The sequence below is a fragment of the Panthera tigris genome, chromosome A2 (genome assembly GCF_018350195.1).
Source record: "Panthera tigris isolate Pti1 chromosome A2, P.tigris_Pti1_mat1.1, whole genome shotgun sequence".
Classification (NCBI taxonomy): domain Eukaryota; kingdom Metazoa; phylum Chordata; class Mammalia; order Carnivora; family Felidae; genus Panthera; species Panthera tigris.
The window spans coordinates 50,316,040-50,339,560 of NC_056661.1; the positions used below are offsets into that span (position 1 = coordinate 50,316,040).

Below are 23,521 nucleotides of genomic sequence, written 5' to 3' on the forward strand. Positions count from 1 at the left end.
AAGGATATTTGTTCATACTTTCACACAGCACTGCACTGGAGTGTCTAACCAGTGCAATAAAGCAAGAAGAGGAAATCAAAAACACACAGACTGAAAAGAAAAAAGAAATAAAACTTATTTTTATTGACATGATTGTGTAAATAAAAAATCCTAGAAACAACTAGAAATAATTTAGTTTTAAAAGTTAACACTATAGGGGCGCCTGGGTGGCTCAGTCGGTTAAGCGGCCGACTTCGGCTCAGGTCATGATCTCGCGGTCTGTGAGTTCGAGCCCCGCGTCGGGCTCTGTGCTGACAGCTCAGAGCCTGGAGCTTATTTCAGATTCTGTGTCTCCCTCTCTCTAACCCTCCCCCGTTCATGCTCTGTCTCTCTCTGTCTCAAAAATAAATAAACGTTAAAAAAAAAAAAATTAAAAAAAAAAAAGTTAACACTATAGATATGTATATATACATATACAAAATATACAAAGCTAAATATACAAAAATCAGTATATCAAAATGATTCTTTAAAATGGTAATGAGAAACTGACATAAAAAACACCACTTACAATAGCACCAAAAACAACGACAACAACTTAGTGGTAAGCTTAACAAAATACTTGGAAAACATGTATATAAAAAGCTGGAAAACAATGCTGACAGAAATTAATGGAGACCTAAACAAACAGAGACAGAACTTGACTGGTATTAAAAGACTCAGTAAAGTTATCAATTCTCCTAAGTTGATCAATGAATTTAACGTAATCCCAATTAAAATCCCAGAAGGCTCTTTTTGTAGACATTAACAAACTGAGTCTAACATTTACATGGGAATGCAAAGGACCTAGAATAGTCAAAGTAATTTTGAAAAAGAACAAATTTGAAGGACTTTCTCCACCTGACTTCAATACTTGCTACCAAGTTACAGTAATCAAGGGGGTATGGTGCTGGCAAAAAAAAAAAAAAAAAAAAAAAAATCCGGCATAAAGACCGATAGAACAGAAAAGATTCTAGGTATATTCACACACATATATGGTTCACAGATTTTTGACAAAGGGGGAAATGTAGATGGGGAAAGGATAGCCTTTTTAACAAATGGGACTGTTAAAACTAGATACATAGCCATATTTTTTTAAGTGAGCTGTAACCTTTACCTCACATCAACAGAAAAAGTAACTGGAAATGCATCATAGACTTGAATATAAAAGCTAAAATTATAAAACTTCTAGAAGAAAACATAGGAGAAATTCTTTGTGATCCTAGGATAGGCAAATATTTCTTCATGGAATACCACAAGCATGAACCATAAAAGAAAAAAAGTGGTAACTGGACTTTATCAAAATGAAAAACTTCTGCTCTTCAAAAGACATTAAGAAAATGATAAGGCAAGTCAAAGCCTAGGATACAATATTCAAATACATGTATTTCACAAATGACTGGTATCCAGAATATAACAACTCTATTTTTTTTAAGTTTGTTTATTTTGATAGAGAGTGCACACACATGCAGGGAAGGGCAGAGAAAGAATCCCAAGCAGGCTCCATGCTGTCAGTGCAGAGCCTGATGCGAGGCTCGAGCTCACAAACTGTGAGATGATGACCTGAGCTGAAATCAAGAGTTGGAGGCTTAACCGACTGAGCCACCCAAGCACCCCGCGAATATATAAAACAACTCCTATAAGCAATAAAAAAATGTTAATGGACAAAATATTTCAACAGACCCTTTACCAACACACACACACACACACACACACACACACACACACACACACACACACATAGCAAATAAATATATGAAAAGATGCTGAACATCATTAGCCTCAGGAAGATACAAATTAAAACCATCAAGAGATAGGGGAAGGGATGGTGGTGCTGCATTGATTGGCTATCTGTATGGAAAAACAAGAGAATCTTGCCCCTACCTCACAACATATGCTAAAATAGATTCCAGATAAATTGCAGATCAAAATGTAAAAGCAAAACCAATAAAGCTTTTAGAACAAAACAAGATCCTCATGACCTTGCAATAGGCAAGGACATAAAGCACTAACTAAAGGAAAAATGCAAAAGATTAGTACAATTAAGAACTTCTACTTCTTGAATGAAGTCATTAAGAGAACGAAAAGGCAAACTGAAGAGTTTAAATATACATATATATCCAGCAATATCTATATACAGAAAACTTCACATACTCCCACAAATAAATAAGGGGAAGAAAAGGATACACAGCATAAAAAAATTGGTCATAATGCTTAGATGGGTATTTCACCAAAGAAGATATCCAGTTGATCAACAAACATATAAAAATGTGCCCAACACTGTAAATCATGGGGGAAATGCAGATTAAAACCATAATGAGATACTACCAATGACCCACTAAAATGGCCAAAAAAGAAAACTGACAATACTGATGTTGTCAAGGATGTGAAAAAACTGGAACTCTCAGACCCTCCTAATGAAAGTGTCACTGGTAGGAACAAAAACAAGAAGAAGAAAAAAAAGAAATTAAATAAGGGAAAAAAAATGTACCCTGGCACTGAGTTTTTGGCTACATTATCCATGAAAGCTAAGCAGCTGCACAAATATATCAATAATTTCACTCCTAGATATATATATATCCAACAAGTATGTGTGCCTATGTGCACTAAGACATGTAAAAGAGACAGCAACATTATTCTTAAGAGCCAAAGAGTAGACAAATCCAAATGTCTATCAACCACTGAATGGATAAACAGTGTGATATACAACGGAATACTCTATAGCAACAAAAATGAAAAGATCACAACTGTACACAAAAACATAGATGAATCTTCTAAATATAATTCTGCACAAATAAAGCCACACTGCAAAGAATACATAAGCTATTTATTATTCCATTTACATAAAGACAAAATATAGGAAAAACAAGCAAAACGGATAATCTCTGGTGTTAGAAGTCAAGGTGCTGGTCATTTGTGCAAATGAAGGCGGGAGTGATTGGAGGTGGGAGCACAGGGGCTTTGGGGATGCTGGTTCTGATCTGAAAAGTAGTTACAAAGGTATTTTCCCTTTGTGAAATTTACTCTGTGATAATTCACTAAACAATACCATTTGTATACTTTTCTGTTTGTATACTGTACTTCAGTTTTTAAAAAATTAGGCAATTCTATATATGCTAATAATTCAAAGAACTCCAAAACATGTGTGTGATTAAATGAAAAGGACAAACCATTAAATAGTGTGTATATAGTACTAACATTTTACAAAACAATAGTCAACGACATATGTTTGTGTATAATTTATAATCATAATGGTAACATTTGTTGAATGCTAACTACTTGCTATGATGCAATGCCATGCACTTTTCATTTATTTCCTTTAAAAACACTAGGTAGCACACAGTATCATAATCCTTATTTTATGGATGAGAAAACTGAGATAGTAAGTAGCTTGCCCATAGTCCCCCAGTCGTAAAGCTACAAAACTGGGATTATAACCCAGCTCTCTAGATCAAGTCTTCATCCTGCACTATCTCTGGAAAGATATACATAAGAAACGGGCAGCAGGGGTTGCCTCTGAGATGGGAATAGGGACTAAGAGGCTGAGAGAAAGGCTGGCTTATCAGAGCGTATTCTAGATACCTTTTGAAGGAATACATTTGCATGTCTCATCTACTATCAAAATTACACTTATTAATGTTTCTTTTCTACAGTTTATAATCCCTGAGCTATACAAACTGCTTTATCCAGAGAAAAGAAGAACTCATTGCTTTACTAGCTTACCTGATTTAGGGTGCAAAGCATCACACTGGGCATTGTACATGTGTACAAATTCTTGGTGCCTTTTAATGAGCTGTTGTTTACTTCCTTGAATAGATAATCCATGCTGTTTTAGCTTTTTCTTTAAGTCGCGATCTGAGAGCAAGTTATACACAGTTTTGGGCAGAGGCTTCCTTTTGTGAACAGAACTGAAAAGAGGGAAAAAATGAAATCACTAAGGGTTACTCTGAATTATCAAAATCTCTTCACATAAAACAGTAATTTGCCTTGACAGAGTACCAGTGTGACTGGGAGAGCAGTGGAACCATTAAGATAAAAGTGAGAAAGAGAAGAAGGATCCAATTTGCAAATAAAGGTGATAGTGTTGGATATGATGTATCTGAGGTGCTGACAGCACATTCAGATACCAGGGTCCACATGGCAGCCAAACTTAGAGAAACGTAGGTCTCATAAGGAGGTCAGGCCTAAGGATGCAGACCTGGGATGCCCATGGAAGGCCTATGCACTAATTGCTGTAAGAACTTCACTTAGAATCACACTTACATAAACTTACTCAATTCTCCAATGCTTTAAAACATGTTTGCCCTAAAATGCATCCATGGTTTCCAGGCAAAAACTCTATAAAAAACAGTTACCTCAGATGATCAGAGTATAAACACTATTGAGATTTAAACGACAGATTTAAGAATATAACTTCTTGAGAAAAAATTCTAATCCACAATCAAAACTACCCCCACCCCCTTAGCTTTACCCAATTCATTACTGCCAATGAAAAAAGAAGTCAGAAAGCCGACAGGTAGATAGTATTCTTATGGCAGCATCTTCAAAGAACACGATTGAAAACAACAGCAAAAAATACTGAGGGTTCTGTTATCTTTAACTTCAATTAATTACAGTAACAAATATATAAGGCATTACAAGTGTATTAGCAAAACCACCACCTGGCTCTTCATTCTACTTATATAATTAATACAGTGACAAGCACTAAGCTGCAATGTAATATAACAAAGCCCTATCAAATGACTTTCTTCTGCTCCATCCAAAAAAGGAGTTAATAAACATTATTTCTTAAGATGGAATAGAAATCAAGCTAAGGGTATCAATGACTTGAGACAATTTTATAAAAGGGACCCTTAGTGAGTTTTAATCTATTTAATACAATTATAATCTGACTCTGAGTACACTGCTTGGCTCAACACCATGGCAATTAGGTACTTAATAAATATGCATTCAAAGTAGTCATTACAATTCCCATAATTTCCAAATGAAAATGCCAAAGTCTCCGGTAGAAACTAATAAGCCCTTGAAAGTAAAAGGTTTATCCAAAAAAACAAGATTTCACAAAGGACTTACATATAACTAGTTTGCCTTCAAGGCCATGCTACCCAAACTGTAGTGAATCTTGGAACTACCAGGAGAGCTTATTAAATTGCAGATTCTTGGTCACATCTCCATACCACCCACTTCTGAAGTGGAGACCTAAAGTCTATTTTAACAAGCTTCCACAGGGTAAATCTGATGCAAATGGCCTAAAGACTATACTGAGAGAAATGGCACAGTTGAATAAATGGAGACTGAAAACAATCAAACATTTTTCTATAAACCTACAGCACCACTCCCTAGCTAAATTGTTTCTTTTATGCTCTATCAATAAAGCCTAAAAGCCAGAGATCACTATTTAACTGCAGAAAGACTTGCAGACTCTCAACAGATTAGTTTTCTGAAAATTACCCCGGGGGCTCTACAGGATAAGATCACGGCTAAACAAAAATCACAGTAGTTAGCGAGACCTAAAACATTTTGTAGGAGTTTGTACATGCACATTATGAGGGACAGTTCATTAAGTCTGCATCTAAAACATTTTGGCTTAGCAAGACTAGGTTATTAAACTTATGCCTGTGAAATTCGAACAGAAAACTGTGCTGTTCACAGGCATTTATAATGAAATGCAACAGCAGGAATCAACAACTTCTATCAAGAAATTTTTAAATATGAAGACTGACAGATGATGCCCAAAACATGAAGATAACACTGACCCTTCTTTCATCATTTAGTGAAAGTAATGCATTTAAGGGTCCTCAGAATCTGAAGGCATCAAAAGGAAGAGTATTCTTTGAATCAATTCTGATACGATTCTACATGGAACGGGTGGAGGGTTGTCACCCCTATCGAGAAAACGGCCCCTCAGAGTGTTGTGGATAAAATATTTCAAATGTCACAGTCTCTCTTATGTGACCAGACCCCAGGATCAGGATGTAACTAAAGAGAAACAGAGCTCAATGCTTCCCTAAGTGTACTTTCACAAACACTAGTTTTGCAAGATATGAGTTATGAGGACAAAAAGGTTTTGCGGTCAAATAAATGTAGTAATTGCTGGATTACACAAATTTCAACAACTACCTTCGATACAGAATTTCTCAGAGCCTTCAATACACTCACCGGTGCAGTGAATCCTTCCTTAAGAGAGATACAATATGCAGTGCTTCTAAACTGCAAGACAGAGCAACTGGCAGGACAACATACAATATGGAACAAGGTGTGGGACCACTGTTGGAACTTGAACTTAATTACATATGGATGAGCAAGTCTTAGATAAATTGACGTAACTAAATGTATTAGAAGAAATATGGCAGATGCATCTAGAAAAAGAGCAGTCCAAACAAGAGGACCGATGCTGATTCCTCACTATTCAAGGAGAAAATGCTCAGCTTCTATACTCAAAACTTATTCCTCAGGAAGAAACATTTCTTTTCTTTCTTTTCTTTTTCTTTCTTTTTTCCAAACAGGCTCCATGCCCAACATGGGGCCTGAGCTCACAACCCTGAGATTGAGAGTCACATGGTCTACCAATTGAACCAGCCAAGTGCCCCAAGAAGAAACATTTCTAAGGAGAATGAAGGTCACCAGATTCTTTTTTTTTTTTTTTAATTATTAACTTGTTTTATTTTTTTATCTTTTTAAATTTACATCCAAATTAGTTAGCATATAGTGCAACAATGATTTCAGGAGTAGACTCCTTAGTGCCCCTTACCCATTTAGCTCATCCCCCCTCCCACAACCCCTCCTGTAACCCTCAGTTTGCTCTCCGTATTTATGAGTCTCTCCTGTTTTGTTCCCCTTCCCAAATTATTTTTGTTGCCCTTCCCTTATGTTCATCTGTTTTGTCTCTTAAAGTCCTCATATGAGTGAAGTCATTTGATTTCTGTCTTTCTCTGACTAATTTCACTTAGCATAATACCCTCCAGTTCCATCAAGGTCACCAGATTCTTATGGCTTATGGGAAATAACCCTCAGAGCAAAGGAGACAGAATGGAAGAGCTGGTGGAATAGTTTACAAAGCACAAGAAGTACCTTGCTAAAGTAGGTCAATGGTTATACTTAACTTCCTTACCTTCTGAGGCTTTCCTTCTTCTCCTCACGTGTTAAACAGCTGTCTAAGTGCTTATTAATGTGATTTTCTGGAATATTAACCCCACAAACAGGACAATCCACTGTATTTTTTAAAAAGAGAAAGAAAAATTTTATTATTTATGGAAAGGGCAAAAATAACATATAACCTGACATCTTTCAACAATTAATATAAAAAAATAGAATTCCAACCTTAACATGCACTTAGAAAAGCAAAAGAGAAAAAGAAGGGCCCCTCAGGGCAACAGAGGTAGGACAGACTTTTAACTATTAGCTAAAAACACTACAACAAGAACGGTCAATTGATACAATGATCAAAGATTTGTCAGGAAATGCACTTAAAATTCACCTATCCTTACAAAATTTAAACTGTTGAGTAGTAATATGCTAATTTCAACCTAAGTTTAATAACCACTCATTGCCCTGCACTGTATGTGATGTGGGCATACCAAAGATGTGTTAAGACCTAATTTCTGCCTAAAAGGTGCTCTGAACTTCACAGGCAAGAAAAGACATGGAAATAATAGGTTAAACAAACCGAGCTATTCATCATCAAAAAAGCAAACTGTACACAAAATAGTCCAGAAGGCAAGTGCTCTGCCACTTTGGTGATGGGAGAGGCCAGTATTATCTGACACAACAAAAGAATGGTTAGGATCTGGATAAAGTCTAGAAAGGTAAAACAAGGGTCAGCAAACAATTTTAGTGAAGGAGACCAGGTAGTAGAGATTGTAGGCTCTGTAGGCCAGATGGTCTCTGTTACAACTACTAAACTCTTTCATGAGCATGAAAGCTTCATAAACAGAAGGGGGGTGGATATTTTCCAGTGAACCTTTATTTACAAAAATTGGTGTCAAGCCAAATTTGGCCTGCAGCTTGTAGTTTTTCCAATCTCTGGGTATATTCAAGAAATAATGGGGAGATCAGCTGGGCTAGTATAGAAGGATTTTTGAGAGGGGAAAAATAAGAAATAAGATCAGACAGCTAGATGAGGGGTCAAATTGTCTGTGGCTATAAATGCCAGTCGTAACAGCTTGGAAGTGTTCAAGCAGTGGTATAATAAGACAAAAGGAGCTCTTTAAGATTAAAATGGAATTGATATGAAAGATGAGGGGGGAAATTAAAAGCTGAAAAATAGACACCAACTGCCATAGTTAAAATATGAGCTAATTAAAACTGCTTCATTTTTCCAGCAATCAGCCTCAATTCCCATTCTATGAGAGAGAAAGAGTACAAAAATATCTTGCAGCACTGCCTACATCAATTTCTGAGAATGTTAAAATGTGAAATCTGGTTTGCCCTTTCCCATTCCTTCCCCCCTCAAGATGCTGATTTATTCTTATGTCATGTGGGATGAAAAGATTTCCATTAAGTAAGAAAACACATATATGAAAATAATTTCCTACCTTTGGCAGACTGTTTCAAAGTTGACGTAGAGGGTGTCTCAGGAACATTAGCAACTAAGGAACTTGGAGCTGTCTTTTCTACAGAAGGTGCCTCTTTGGTCTTTGAAGAAGTGCTCACCTCTTTTTGAGGGATGACTTTGCTTTCATTCTCTTTTATCGACAACTCTGATGTAGAACCACCAGTTTCTCTAATCAAGAAATTCTCCATTAATTTGCTTCCTTGCTTTAAAGAATGTCTGAAGGCTACCGGAGTGTGTACTTTGGCAGCAAGGTTCTTTGAAGAGGAGGAAGCAGGAGATATGGGTGGTGACTCTAAGGCAAACTGCAGCAATTGATTCCTTGAAGCACCAAAAACACAATAGGTAACTAAGACGTCCAAGTTATACTTAGTAAGTTAACTGACATAACCCGTTTTCCCAATTAACACTTGCTTCCGTGAAATACAGAACTTATTCCATAATGACAACCAAATCAGCATTTCTTCAAAGCAATAAACCTGATTTAAAAAGCAGTTAATCTTTGGGGCACTTGGGGGGTTCAGGGTGTTAGACATCTGACTCTTGGTTTTGACTCAGATCCTAATCTCACAGTTTGTGGGATTGAGCTCCGCATCAGGCTCTGTGCTGGCAGCATGGAGCCTGCTTGGGATTTTCTCTCCCCCTTCCTCTCTGCCCCTCCCCCACTCATGCACACGCACACATACATACATACATACATACATACATACATAAATAAATATTTTAATGCAGTTAATCTTTTATAAAGGAAAAGAGATACTTCAGAATCTAGCCTTGGAGAATACCTGGTATAAGACTTACTCTCTAACCATACATAACTTTAAAATCTGGACAAAACATATAAAACAATTGTTTATAGCATGAACTATAGTCAACACAAGCCTGCAGTCCATGAAAGAGAAGAAAAACATGCGGTGATCCACCACTGCCCCCAAGAACTTCCCTAGAAGCATCTTCTGGGAGTGGAAACAGAGATCAGAGTTCTGGGCAAAGATGGCTAGAATTGGAGGGACAGGGTGGTGGACAGCAGGTAGCCACAGAAAGAGAACACCAAAAATCTGCATAGAAATTCTCATCCATTCCTGATCATCTCCATGGCTGCAAAAGCATAAGATGAAAGCACAAGGCGACCTAGTAGGAAGCAGATGCTGGGAAACTGAGATTCCCAAAGCTGCTGACAAGTTGTTGGAATTTGAGCCCAAATTGCAGAGATTTTATAAAGATCCTAGACATTCAGTTGAAACCCCACAAAGGCCACACCTTAGGAAAAATAAATAAAACTGAAGTAGGCCAAATCCAACAAAGAGCTAAACAAGGCCCCGGCAGAATAAAAGTGAAGAGCTGGAACCAGAACAGAACCCAACATCTTTCAAAGGAGGATAATTCGCAGCCTCTATAACATTTCATCAACAATGTTCAAAACACATATATCAAAAGATAAAATAGTCAATGGAAGCAGATCCAGAGGTGGTCCAAAGAGTAGCATTATAAAGACTTCAAGATAACTACAATGAATATATTAAAGAAAAAAGATGAAAAAACACACAAATGAGTAAAAGGATAGTGTAGTGTTAGAGGGAATTAAAATTCATCCTCAAAAGGATAAAACAAAGAAAATAAAACCTAGGCATATATTAATCAAACTGTTAAAAAATAAGAAAGAGAAAATCTTGTAAACAATCAGAAAAAAAATAAGACATGTTACCTCTAAATCACAGTTTCCTAACCTTGGCACTTAGGACACTGTCAACCAAATCATTTTTTGTTGTGAAGAACTGTTCTGTGCAATGTAGGAATGTCAGCAGCATATACCCCACCCCAGGTTGAGACAACCAAAACATATCCAGACATTACCAAATGTCCCCCTGGAAGAGAGGGTGAAGGGAAGGTAAAATCACTCCCCATTGAGAACCACTGCTCCAACAAATAATAAAAACAGCACTGACTTCACAATGAAAGCAAAAAGATAATATTATGACATCATGACATCTTTAAACTACAGAAAGAAAGCAAAACTACCAAGAATTCCATTTCCATTAAAAATAGTGTTCCGGGGGAGAGGGCAGGGTGGCGCCTGGGTGGCTCAGTGGGTTGGGCGTCCAATTTTGGCTCAGGTCATGATCTCGCAGTCGGTGGGTTCAAGTCCCGTGTCGGGCTCTGTGCTAACAGCTCAGAGCCTGAAGCCTGCTTCAGAGTCTGTGTCTCCTCCTCTCTCTGCCCTTCCCATGCTCATGCTCTGTTCCACAATAATAAAATAAACGTAAAAAAAAATTTTTTTTTTTAAAGTGTTCTAGGGGTCCCTGAGTGGCTTAGTTGGTTAAACATCCAACTCCTGATTTCGGCTCAGGTCATGATCTCATGGTTCATGAGCTCAAGCCCCACCTTGGGCTTTGCACCATCAGCACAGCTTGGGATTCTCTCTTTCCCTCTTTCTCTGCCTCTTCCTTGCTCACTCTCTCTCTTTCTCTCTCAAAGAAATAAACATTTTTTTAAAGGAAAATTGTGTTCTAAAGTAAAAGCAAAATACATTCTCAAGCTAAGAAAAGCTAAGAGAATTCCTCACTGGCAGACAAGGAGGTAGTACAGAAATGTTCTTCAGCTTAAGGAAAATGATTCTAGAGGGAGGTACAAAAATGTCAGTAAGAATCAGCAGCTCCAGGGGCGCCTGGGTGGCTCAGTCGGTTAGATGTCTGACTTCAGATCAGGTCATAATCTCGCAGTCTCTGATTTCGAGCCATGCATCGGGCTCTGTGCTGACAGCTCAGAGCCTGGAGCCTGCTTCAGATCTGTGTCTCCCTCTCTCTCTCTCTGCCCCTCCCCTGCTCACACTCTGCCTCTGTCTCTCAAAAATAAATAAATGTTAAAAAAAAAAAAATTAAAAAAAAAAAGAATCAGCAGCTCCACAAAAGGTAAATATGTGGGTCAAAACAAAACTACTGTTTTCAACAACACTAACAACGTCTTGTGGGATTTACAGCAAACACGTAAGTAAAATACATACAAAAACATAGTTTTAAAAAAGAGAAATAATATAAAAATACTGTAAAGTTCTTGCACTGTTCAGGACATGATAAAAATACTAATTTATGGTACACTATTATTAGGACATATTTTGTCATTTCTTCAGTAAGGACTTAAAAGAGTGACACTAAGAGATATAATGTAAAAACTAACAAAGGAAACAATAAAAATACTTTTAATATCATAAAGAATGGGCAGAAATAAATAATTTTTTTTACAAAGAAACAAATGGAGAAAGAAAACAAAGGTAACATGCTAAACTGTAATCACATTAAATGTGATGGGTAAATACTCTGAAAGACAAAGACAGTCAGACTAGATTAAAAATAAGATACACACTGTTTGAAAAAATACTTTAAATATAAAGACCCAGGAAGGTTGAAAATAAAAGGATAGGAAGAGAAGTACCATGAAAATATTAATGAAAAGAAAGCTGATATGGTAACATTAACAACAGACAACATTAAGGCAAAAAGTATCATGAGAGATAAAGAGGGACATCTCATTTTGACAAAATGGTCAATTTAATTCAAAGCATAAATATCATAAATTATAGGGGCTCCCGGATGGCTTAACCAGTTAAGCAGCCGACTCTTGGTTTCAACTCAGGTCAGGATCTCGAGGTTCATGAGTTCGAGCCATGTGTCAGGTTCTGTGCTGACAACATGGAACCTGTTTTGGGCCCTCTGTCCCCTTCTCTCTCTGCCACTTCCCCACTAGTGTGCATGCTCTCTCACTCTCTCTCTCAAAAATAAACATTTAAAAAATCATAAATTATATTCACTTAGTAGCATAGCTTCAAAATGTATAAAGCAAAAACTGAACGAACTAAAAGGAGAAACAGTCCATTCACAATAATGGTTGGTTTAAATAACAGTGTGTATAAATCTAAACATACCTTTCTAACTAACAAAATGGGCAAAAATCAGTAAGAATACAGAAGATGTGAACCAATCCAATTAATCAAAGTGATGTAATTAACAAATAAAAAATATTACAAATTTTTTTGTAATGACAAATAATGAGCCCTCTTACAAAGAAAACCCCAAGCCCAGACAGTTTTGCTGGTGAATTCTACCAAATATTTATAGAAGAAATAATATCAATGCTACACAAAGTTATCCAGAAAATAAAAAAAGAATGTTTCCCAATTCATATTAAAGCCAGCATAACCTTGATAACAAAATCTGACAAGCACATTGTAGGAAAATAAAATTATAATCCAATAATATCTCATAAATATAAACACAAAAATCATAAATGAAACATTAACAAATAAAATCTAGAGATAAATAAAAACATATAATGCATCATGACCAAATGAGACTTATTTCAGGAATACAAGGTTGGTTTGTTATTTGAAAAATCAATGCAATTCACCACATTAGCAAATTTAAGGAGAAAAATTATACAATCATTACAATAAATGTAGAAAAAGCATTTGATAAAATCCAATACCCATTCATAACAAAAACACTTAGAAAACTAGGAACAGAAGGAAACTTTCTTAATCTGAAAAAAGATACTTTCAATAAAACTATAGCTACTATTACAGCTTGAACATCTTCCCCTGAGAGTGAAAACCAGACAAGGATGTCTACTGCCACCATCTCTATTCAAATTATACTGGAGGCCATAGCTTTTGTGATAAGGCACACACACACACACACACAAAATGGGAAAGAAAACTTTATTTGCAAGTGACATGATTATGTTTATAAAAAATCCCAAGACTCTACAAGCAACTAGAGTAAGTGAATTTTTACAAGATCCCTGGACATAATATCTGTTAAACAAAAATTAATGTCATGTCTATGTATTAGCAAATGGAAAATAAAATTTTTAAATAAATACCACTTGAAATATCATCAAAAATATTAAATACCTAGGAATAAATTTAACAAAAATGTGTAAAACTTATGTCTTGAAAACTACCAAATTTGCTGCAGAAAATTTTAAAAAAGCCTAAATAAAGAAATACCCTAGGTACATGCACTAGAAAACTCAACAATGTTAACATGCCCATTTTCCCCATATTTATTTATAGATTCAATGCAATGCCAATCAAAATAAAAGCAACTTTTTTGGGGGTGGAAACAGTATATTCATTCTAATATTTACATGGAAATCAAAGGCCCCAGAATGGGAGTAGTCTTTTTTTTTAATTTCAACAATCTTCACAGCATCTCCACCAGGAGTAGATTCCACCTCAAGAAACCACTTGCTTTGATCATCCATTTATGTTTTATCATGACATTACATCAATTCAGTCCCATCATCAGGCTCCACTTCTGATTCTAGTTCTCTTGCTGTTTCCACCACATCTGCAGTTACTTCCTCCACAGAATTCGTGAACCCCTCAAAGTCATCCATGAGGGTCGGGATCAGCTTCTCCCAAACTCTTGTTCCTGCTGGTATTTTTGACCCCTTCCAATGAATCACGAATGTTCTTAATGGCATCTAGAATGGTGAATCCTTTCCAGGAGGTTTTCAACAGACTTTGCCCAGATCCATCAAAGCAATCACTATCTACAGCAGCTACAGCCTTACAAAAAGTATTTCTTAAATAATAAGACTTGAAAGTTGAAATCACTCCTTGATCCACGGGCCGCAGAATAGATGCTGCGTGAGCAGGCATGAAAACAACATTAATCTCGTACATCTCCATCACAGCCCTATAGGTAACCAGGTCACTGCCAATGAGCAGTAACATTTTCAAAGAATCCTTTTTTCTTGAGCAACAGTTCCCAACGGTGGGCTTAAACTATTCAGTAAACCATGCTATAAAAAGATGTGCTATCGTCCAGTCTTTGTGGTTCCATTTACAGAGCACAGGCAGAGTATATGTAGCATAATTCTTAAGGGCCCTGGGACAATCCACAGGCTAAATAACACCGGCTTCACCCTCAAGTCACTAGCGGCATTAGCTCCCAACAAGAGAGGCAGCCTGTCCTTTGCCAGGCACTGACTTCTCTCTAGTTATGAAAGTTCTAGATGGCGTCTTCTTCCAATAGAAAGCTGTTTCGTCCACATTGAAAATCTATTGTTTAGCGCAGTCACCTTCATTAACGAGCTCCGCTAGAACTTCCAGATAACTCACTGCAGGTTCTACATCAGCACTTGCTGCTTTACCTTACACTCCTATGTAACGGAGACAGCTTCTTTCCTTAAACCTTGTGAACCAATCTCTGCTAGCTTCAGACGTTTCTTCTGCGGCTTCCTCACCCCCCTCAGCCTTCACAGAATTGAAGAGTTAGGGCCTTGCTCTGGATCAGGCTTTGGTTTAAGGGAATGTTGTGGCCAGTTTGATCATCTTCCCAGACCACTAAAACCTTCTCCATATCAGCAATAAGGTTGTTTGTTTCTTACTATTTGTGTGTTCACTGAAGCAGCACTTCAAGAACTTGGCCATTTGGCACAAGAGGGCTAGCTTCCAGCCTATATCAGCTTTCAACATGCCTTCCTCACTAAGCTGAATCGTTTATTTTTGATTTAAAATGAGACGTGTGACTCTTCTTCTCCCTTGAACACTTAGACGTCCTGCAGGGTTATTAATTGGCCTAATTTAAATACTGTTGTGTCTCGGGGAATAGGGAGACCCGAGGAGAGGGAGAGAGGCAGAGAAATGGCCTGTGAGTGGAACAGTCAGTACATGTGTATCATTTATCAATTAAATTCATGGTCGTATAAGGCTGCAGTTTGTGACACCCCAAAACAATTATCATAGTATCACCATAACAAATAAAATAATGATGAAAAAGTTCAAAATATTTTAAGAATCACCAAAATGTGACACAGAGACATGAAGTGAGCAAATGCTGTTGGAAAAATGGCACTGATAAGACCTGCTCAATGCAGGGTGGCCAAAAACCTTCAGTTTGTAAAAAATTAAACACCCGGGAAGTTCACCAAAGCAAAGTGCAGTAAAACGAGGCATGACTGTACCTGCAGCAAGCAGTACAGCTCCACTACCGCGATGATAAAATTACGCCCCGTGCCAAAACTGAAACTCATTAACTTCTTCATGTGCCCACTATTAGGGGGTAGTTTCGGCAGTGGAAATATAACGGAGAACAAAATCGTCTCAGTCCTCATGAAGCTTACACTACAGTAAGGGAAGAGATACTAGAATGCAGACAACATATATGAAAGTGCTATGGGAAAAAAATAAAGCCAGTGAAGCCGTGCATGAGGAGGCAAAGAGCTTGGCACTCTTTACAGGATGGTCACAGAAAGCCTCACTGAGAAGGTGCCCTATGAAAACACAGAGCCCGAAGAAACTGAAGGACTAACCCATGTGGCTCTCTGGGGAAACAGTGTTTCCCCTAGAAATAACAGTAAGTACAAAGCCTCTAGGGTCAGAGTATGACTGACACATTGGAGAAATAGCAAGAAGGTCAGTGCGCCTGGAGCAGAATAAACAAGGGGCAGAGAAGTGGGACATGAAGTCGGCAAGAGACCCTGTTCTGTAGGGACCAGAGGATGGCCACTGGCAGGACTCAGGCTGCTCTTCCAAATGAGATGGGACACCCCCTCCAGACGATATTAAGTACGACCTGACTTTTTTATTTATTTATTTATTTTTGACAGAGACAGAGTGTGAGCACGAGCAGGGGAGGGGCAGAGAGAGAGGGAGACACAGAATCCGAAGCAGGCTCCAGGCTCTGAGGCGTCAGCACAGAGTCTGACGCGGGGCTCGAACTCATGAACTGTGAGATCGTGACCTGGAATGAAGTCGGATGCTTAACCGACTGAGCCACCCAGACGCCCCTGTGACTTTTTGTTTTAAAGTGACACTTTGGTTGCTAGCCTCAGAAGGACTATCAGAGGGCAAAAGCAGGAATAAGAGACCACTAGAAGTGATCAAAGTAATACAGGCTGACGCTGGCTTGCCAGGATAATGCTGGCACAGTGATGAAAAACTGTCAGATTCAGGAAACATGTTAATAACAGGGCCAGGAGGATTAACTGATGGGATGACAGAGTTAAGTGTGAAAGAGAAGGGTCAAGGAGGACTCCAGGGTTTGGGGCCTGGGCAAATGAAAGGACAGAGCTGCCATTTAATGAGGGAAGAAAGACTGTGGGGGCAGGAGATTTGGAGTGGGGGATGGCAGGCAGCCCAGAGAGTTGAGAGTTGCTTTTAAGAGGTTCAAGCGGAGATATGAGGTAAGCAGTGGGATATGGGAGCCTGAAGTTTTGGGGTGAGATCTACTTGAAGATATAAATTTGGAAGCCATGAATGGACACATGGGATTTAAAACCACTAGACTGCTACAATTCACACAGCTTAATAGGGGCCATGTGAAAATATTAATTCTAAAAAGGATACTTAAACTGAATTGGTAATTTTCTCTTTCATTTCCACCATTTCTATAAATTTAATTTAAAGTCAGTTGGTATTATAATACCTAACAGCACTTATCATAGATACTCAGATTTTTTTGGGTGAAGTATGGACTTTGAGAATAATTGTGACTCCATCAAGTACAGGACAATCTTGCCCATTTGTTAACTATACAAGAACTCTACCTCTTCAGAATATGGCCAAGAATCAAGAAGCAAAACAGGTCTCTGGGTAGACACCAAAGAGAAACTCAGGGCAGTCCTGAAACCCATGTGATCAAGTCCATGGACTTCATTACCTAGCAAAAGTCCCCACAAATGCTGTTCTGATCCAAAACATGTAACAGCAGTCTAGGACCTTTTGGTGAAACAGGCAGAGGCCCACCAAAGAACAAATTCTTATTAGCATCTTAGGGCATCAATATATAATATAAGGGAAGATGATACAAACATGCGTAAAATATATATGATAATAATGACAGAAATCTTTTTTTAGGTTCCTTTGCTCCAGGTATTATGCTGGGTATCTTCTAGTAGAACTCTTCGTTTCCAACCCTTAACAACAATCCCTAAAAGTGTCAATAATATTATTACCACTTTTCAGATGTGGAACAGAGGCCAAAGAGGTTTAATAGTTTGATCACAGATCACAGCTAGAGAACCCAGTTCTGCCTAAATCCAAAGTCAGTATGCTTTAAACTATACTGTAAGAAAAAAAGCAAAATTATATTCTACACACTCTCCTAAGAAGCTAAAGGAATGATCTATTACAATTATCATCTAAAATGTCTGAATTCTTAAACATGGAGTAAGTACCTGGAGAAAAAGTACCTTGATGGGGATAGGATAAACCAAAGTAGTAAATGATGCTTTACACTCTCAGTTTGTAAAAATGATACAGATGTAGACTGGCTGCTACATAAAAATACTGAAACAGTATTTTCTTACTTAGGTCAAGAATGATGTTCCACTTAGACAAAAATATTCTGATTAAATTTTGTTCAACACATTTTTAAGCACATTATTTTAAATAAAATTGAGTCAAGAAAAATACTCTTGTTCTTTGAAAATAAATGGCTAGAGTTAGAAGAAAATGTAAGCTATGAATGTCAGTATTTTGTCTGAAAACCTCTGAAATTATTTCCAACACTCTTTTATTTCAATTTAGAACATTAAAAAATTTTAAACCATTATGTCTTAAAATGGCACTGACCGATGAGAAAGAAAAAAAATATACAAACAATACAAAAACCTTAGATTAACTTCTTCCCTCATCAATCTTTTTATTTTATTTTATTTTTTATTTTTTAAAATTTACATCCAAATTAGTTAACATACAGAGCAACAATGATTTCAGGAGTAGATTCCTTAATGCCCCTTACCCATTTAACCCATCCCCCCCCCCACAACCCCTCCAGCAACCCTCAGTTTGTTCTCCATATTGGAGTCTCTTCTGTTTTGTCCCCCTCCCTGTTTTTATCTTATTTTTATTTCCCTTCCCTCATGTTCATCTGTTTTGTCTCTTAAAGTCCTCATATGAGAGAAATCATATGATTTTTGTCTTCCTCCGACTAATTTCACTTAGCATAATACCCTCCAGTTCCATCCACATAGTTGCAAATGGCAAGATTTCATTCTTTTTGATTGCCAAGTAATACTCCATCGTATATATATACCACATTTTCTTTATCCATTCATCCATCGATGGATATTTGCACTCTTTCCATACTTTGGCTATTGTTGATAGTGCTGTTATAAACATGGGGGTGCATATGTCCCCTCGAAACAGCACACCTGTATCCTGTGGATAAATGCCTAGCAGTGCAATTGCTGGGTCATAGGGTAGTTCTATTTTTAGTTTTTTGAGGAACCTCCATAATGTTTTCCAGAGTGCATTGCCACCAACAATGCAAAAGAGATCCTCTTTCTCCACATCCTCGCCAACATCTGTTGTTGCCTGACTTCCCTCATAAATCTTAAACCAGATATCAAACAAGTACTGGAAGTGATTAGCTTGAATTTCATCTCTATTACTTTTGCAAATGAAGTACCACAGCACATTAGATATGACAAATGTCCAAGAAATGTTCATCATAAGGTAATTTCAAGGCAAACAGGGAGAAACAAATGATAAAATCCATCCCAAATCCACAAAGAATGCTGCTCACCACGCCCACTATAATGAATAATTAAAAAACCTATTCCTTTTGGGAGGAAGCGGGGCAGGGGAGAGTTCAATTATCCCAAGGCCTCCCTTTCAGTTACCAAAGGTCCATGAACCCAAAGACACCGATCACTTCCCTTCAACAAACAGATACTTGCTTTGTGACACTCCCTTTCTCCTAGCAGTGAAATTATTATGCTTTCAGAACCAGCTAGGAAAAAAAATAAGCCTTGAGATATAATTTTACTGTCTCAGGGAAAATCAAACAGCTAATAAATTCCTTTCTAAAGACATGGCTCCACCCTTTTTCATGGACTTCAAAATCTAATTGGTGAAAGACTTTAAAATAAGAAAAACGCCACACTGTAATTATGAGAATCAGAGAATCTCAGAGTTTCTTAATCTAGGAAATATCACCATTTTATGCCTTTTTTACGGAAATGACTAACCAAGCCAATTTCTAGAAAGTAATATTAGGCGAGTTCAGAGTACTAAATCTTGTAATTCTCAAGACACAACTCAATGAAATAAATGTGAAATTCTATTGGAAGAAATCTCTCTACATTTTTAGAATGAATGTAATGTACCATCAAAACTGTCCCAACAGCTAAGAAGTCATACACTTAAGGAGATAACTAATAACTAAATACGGTATGTCCGTAATGAAAATTTCTGATTGACTTGCATGATTAAAACTAAAAATTGAATTTCAAGATACTGCTTGGTAAAATATGCCTTTTAATAATCCTTCGGGGTGACAAAACTCACTTTCACCATCATACATCTGACAGCTAAGAAGTAAAGCTACATTTCTGAGCTGTATAAAGTACCAACAATTACCTATTTCACACAGCACACCATCTCATACATGCTGAATAAATCAGATTAAGAATTAATGGGTTAATATATAACAGACACAGAAACGATTATAGATACGCATGTATACATGGGTTAGTACACACATATGTATACATGCATATGCTACCCAGCTCTGTCCAATGAGAGGGCTTAGAAGCAATGACATCTCAGGAACAGTGACCATACCTAGCTCCAGATCCTGATTCTAAATACCATTCTCCAATAAAAGGAACCAGGGCTCCTTGGGAAAATGGATGATTCTAGGGGTAGGACAGGAAAAATAAAATACTTTTGGGTATCTTTGTAATACCCAAAAGTAAGTACTCAAATCTGCATTTTTAACTTCTGTTTTTCATGACAGGAGACTTTCTGTTAAGTAAAGGAAGAAAATATTATTACCATTAGACTGTCCATGAGTGATTAATGACTGTTGTCGCTTTCCTTCTTTTACTCCAAAATATGCAACCCTGCATTCCCTAATCCCCAAAAGTGCACAAAGTAAAGAGGGGACTCATATCAAAGGCCAGAGCAGTTAGGGGTTAGTCACAAAATTAAATCATACCGTGCAAAATTCAAGCTTTTTACCAGTTCATCTAATACGCGGTTATTTTTTAGATCCGGCTCTGTGACTGTCTAGAAAGGAAAAACAGCAGATGGGAAAAGGTCACAAACAATAAAATAACTTGTCATAATCTTGTTTTGAAAATGCATGACCCATCCTCCCGAGACTCCCCATCCTACTAAGTCTTCCAGGAAAGCCTCAAAATAAAGTTCATTTATCTCATACTAATATGGAATTTTAAAACAGTGAATCAGCATCTGCTGACTGGAAGTCTGATAAAAGATCTCCACAGCCTCTAGTAAAATCGTATATGCTCTGTACTAAGATAAAACCTAGTATGAGCAAGAATCCTTATTCAAAATGCCATCCCAAGAATTTCCCCTAAAAAGCAGAACAGAGATGCTCTTTTTAAGTGACTACACGGGGAGCAGCATTAGGTGTTCAAAGAGGGTTTAAAAACAAGATTGGTGTTCAGGAATGCAACAGGAAAACCACAGATCTTGTAGTTATTTAGCATTAACGGTATGCAGCTTATCTCCCTGATGATACCATCTTGACAATGGCAAGTTGCAAAGAGATTAAACTTGGGAGCCAAACTGCACCATTTTTTACGTAGGGAAACAGCTGAGAGAAGTTCAGTGACCTCCTAACACCATGTACCTAACAGAGGTGCCAAGGTAGAAGCCAAACCCTTCAATCAGGCCCAGAGTCCTTCCTATTAGACCTCACTGTCTCTTCCTCTTTCTTTCTTCCTATTTATGTTTACTTGACCTTTTTACCTACCTCTGCACCTACCTGAAAGGTTTCACAAACTCTAACAACAAATTTCCTACTGTTTCCCCTGAAGGTCTGGTTTGGGAAAGAGGTAAGGGACCAGTCAGGCCAGGTTCAGCCCAATGGTCATGAATCTTTTCCCTCCACACAAATACTAAACCCTAATCCTATGCAAATGAATAATCCTTCCATCAGACCTTCGGCTCAAGGTGAAAAATAACAAAACATGAGAAGCCACAAAAACATAGGTCACGAGATTTAAAGAGCGCTACCTCCTGATCTTAAAATCAGTTTCGACTTCCAAAAATACATTTAGGTTATCAGAAATCTTTAAGAAAAATTGAACAAAGCCCATTTCTCCATATATGTATTTTTTTTAATATGAAATTTAATGTCAAATTGGTTCCCATACAACACCCAGTGCTCATCCCAAAAGGTGCCCTCCTCAATACCCATCACCCACCCTCCCCTCCCTCCCACCCCCCATCAACCCTCAGTTTGTTCTCAGTTTTTAAGAGTTTGGCTCTCTCCCTCTCTAACCTTTTTTTTTTTCCTTCCCCTCCCCCATAGACTTCTGTTAAGTTTCTCAGGATCCACATAAGAGTGAAAACATATGGTATCTGTCTTTCTCTGTATGACTTATTTCACCTAACGTAACACTCTCCAGTTCCATCCACATTGCTACAAAGGGCCATATTTCATTCTTTCTCATTGCCACATAGTACTCTCATTGCCACATAGTACTCCATTGTGTATATAAACCACAATTTCTTTATCCTTTCGTCAGTTGATGGACATTTAGGCTCTTTCCACAATTTGGCTATTGTTGAGAGTGCTGCTATAAACATTGAGGTACAAGTGCCCCTATGCATCAGTACTTCTGTATCCCTTGGGTAAATTCCTAGCAGTGCTATTGCTGGGTCATAGGGTAGGTCTATTTTTAATTTTTTGAGGAACCTCCACACTGTTTTCCAGAGTGGCTGCACCAGTTTGCATTCCCACCAACAGTGCAAGAGGGTTCCCGTTTCTCCACATCCTCTCCAGCATCTATAGTCTCCTGAGTTGTTCGTTTTAGCCACTCTGACTGGCATGAGGTGATATCTGAGTGTGGTTTTGATTTGTATTTCCCTGATGAGGAGCAACATTGAGCATCTTTTCATGTGCCTGTTGGCCATCTGGATGTCTTCTTTAGAGAAGTGTCTGTTCATGTTTTCTGCCCATTTCTTCACTGGATTATTTGTTTTTTGGGTGCGGAGTTTGGTGAGCTCTTTATAGACTTTGGATACCAGCCCTCTGTCTGATATGTCACTTGCAAATATCTTTTCCCATTCCATTGTTGCCTTTTAGTTTTGTTGGTTGTTTCCTTTGCTGTGCAGAAGCATTTTATCTTCATGAGGTCCCAATAGTTCATTTTTGCTTTTAATTCCCTTGCCCTTGAGGATGTGTTAAGTAAGAAACTGCTGTAGCTAAGGTCAGGGAGGTTTTTTCCTGCTTTCTCCTCTAGGGTTTTGATGGTTTCCTGTCTCACATTCAGGTCCTTTATCCATTTTGAGGTTTTTTTTGTGAATGGTGTAAGAAAGTGGTCTAGTTTCATCCTTCTGCATGTTGCTGTCCAGTTCTCCCAGCATCCATATATGTATTGTAGAGGTCTTTGTGAAAATGTCTTTTATGTAGCCTAACTGAATAATTATACCTTTTCCCTTGGGCTTTTGTGTGTATGTCACACAGAAATATTTGTACCAATTAAGTTTCCAAGAAAAAACAGGAAAGGAAAACTTACCACACAACAAGTTGGACATTGTGTTTTATACGATAGAAATTTTCTTATACAGAGAGAACAGTCTGAAAAAAAAATGCAACATAATAAATTAGTTAGGCTATATTAGTAATATAGTAATTTGACTTCTAACAAAATCTGACTTAAGTCCTAGAATATTTCCATCATCTAAAATATTATCACTATAATTTCAAAATTCTAACACTTCTACTCTACCTGAGCATATTTGCAAATGTGATGAAACAGCATTTTTAGGAGAGGGAAAAATATCAAATAATAATAATCATGAGTCCCTAGGATATCACAATTCCATGTAAGACCTGGAATGGATACTGTCTAAATATGTCAGATATCCCTATGTCTAATGTTCTGAAATATAAATTTTGAAATAAGATATGTAAACATTTTAAGCCTGTTTGGCTCAGTCATATGAACATTGGACTCTTGATTTTGGCT

At 37.5% G+C, this 23,521-nt stretch overlaps 1 protein-coding gene across 9 annotated transcripts in view; it reads right to left on the reverse strand.

The window, feature by feature from the left end:
* RAD18 (RAD18 E3 ubiquitin protein ligase) overlaps positions 1–23,521 on the reverse strand; it is a 104,011-nt gene that overhangs the window by 62,690 nt on the left and 17,800 nt on the right. For all 9 annotated transcript variants that reach the window (XR_006214956.1, XR_006214954.1, XR_006214951.1 and 6 more), the window contains exons 3-7: positions 23,069–23,130; positions 20,515–20,585; positions 8,550–8,887; positions 7,127–7,226; positions 3,739–3,923 (exon numbers count right to left, since the gene is read on the reverse strand). Coding sequence is in view for 3 of the 9 variants with exons in the window: in XM_042979454.1 (XP_042835388.1) it covers positions 3,739–3,923; positions 7,127–7,226; positions 8,550–8,887; positions 20,515–20,585; positions 23,069–23,130 (756 nt within the window). In the remaining 6 variants the exon portion in view is untranslated. The remainder of the gene's footprint in view (positions 1–3,738; positions 3,924–7,126; positions 7,227–8,549; positions 8,888–20,514; positions 20,586–23,068; positions 23,131–23,521) is intronic.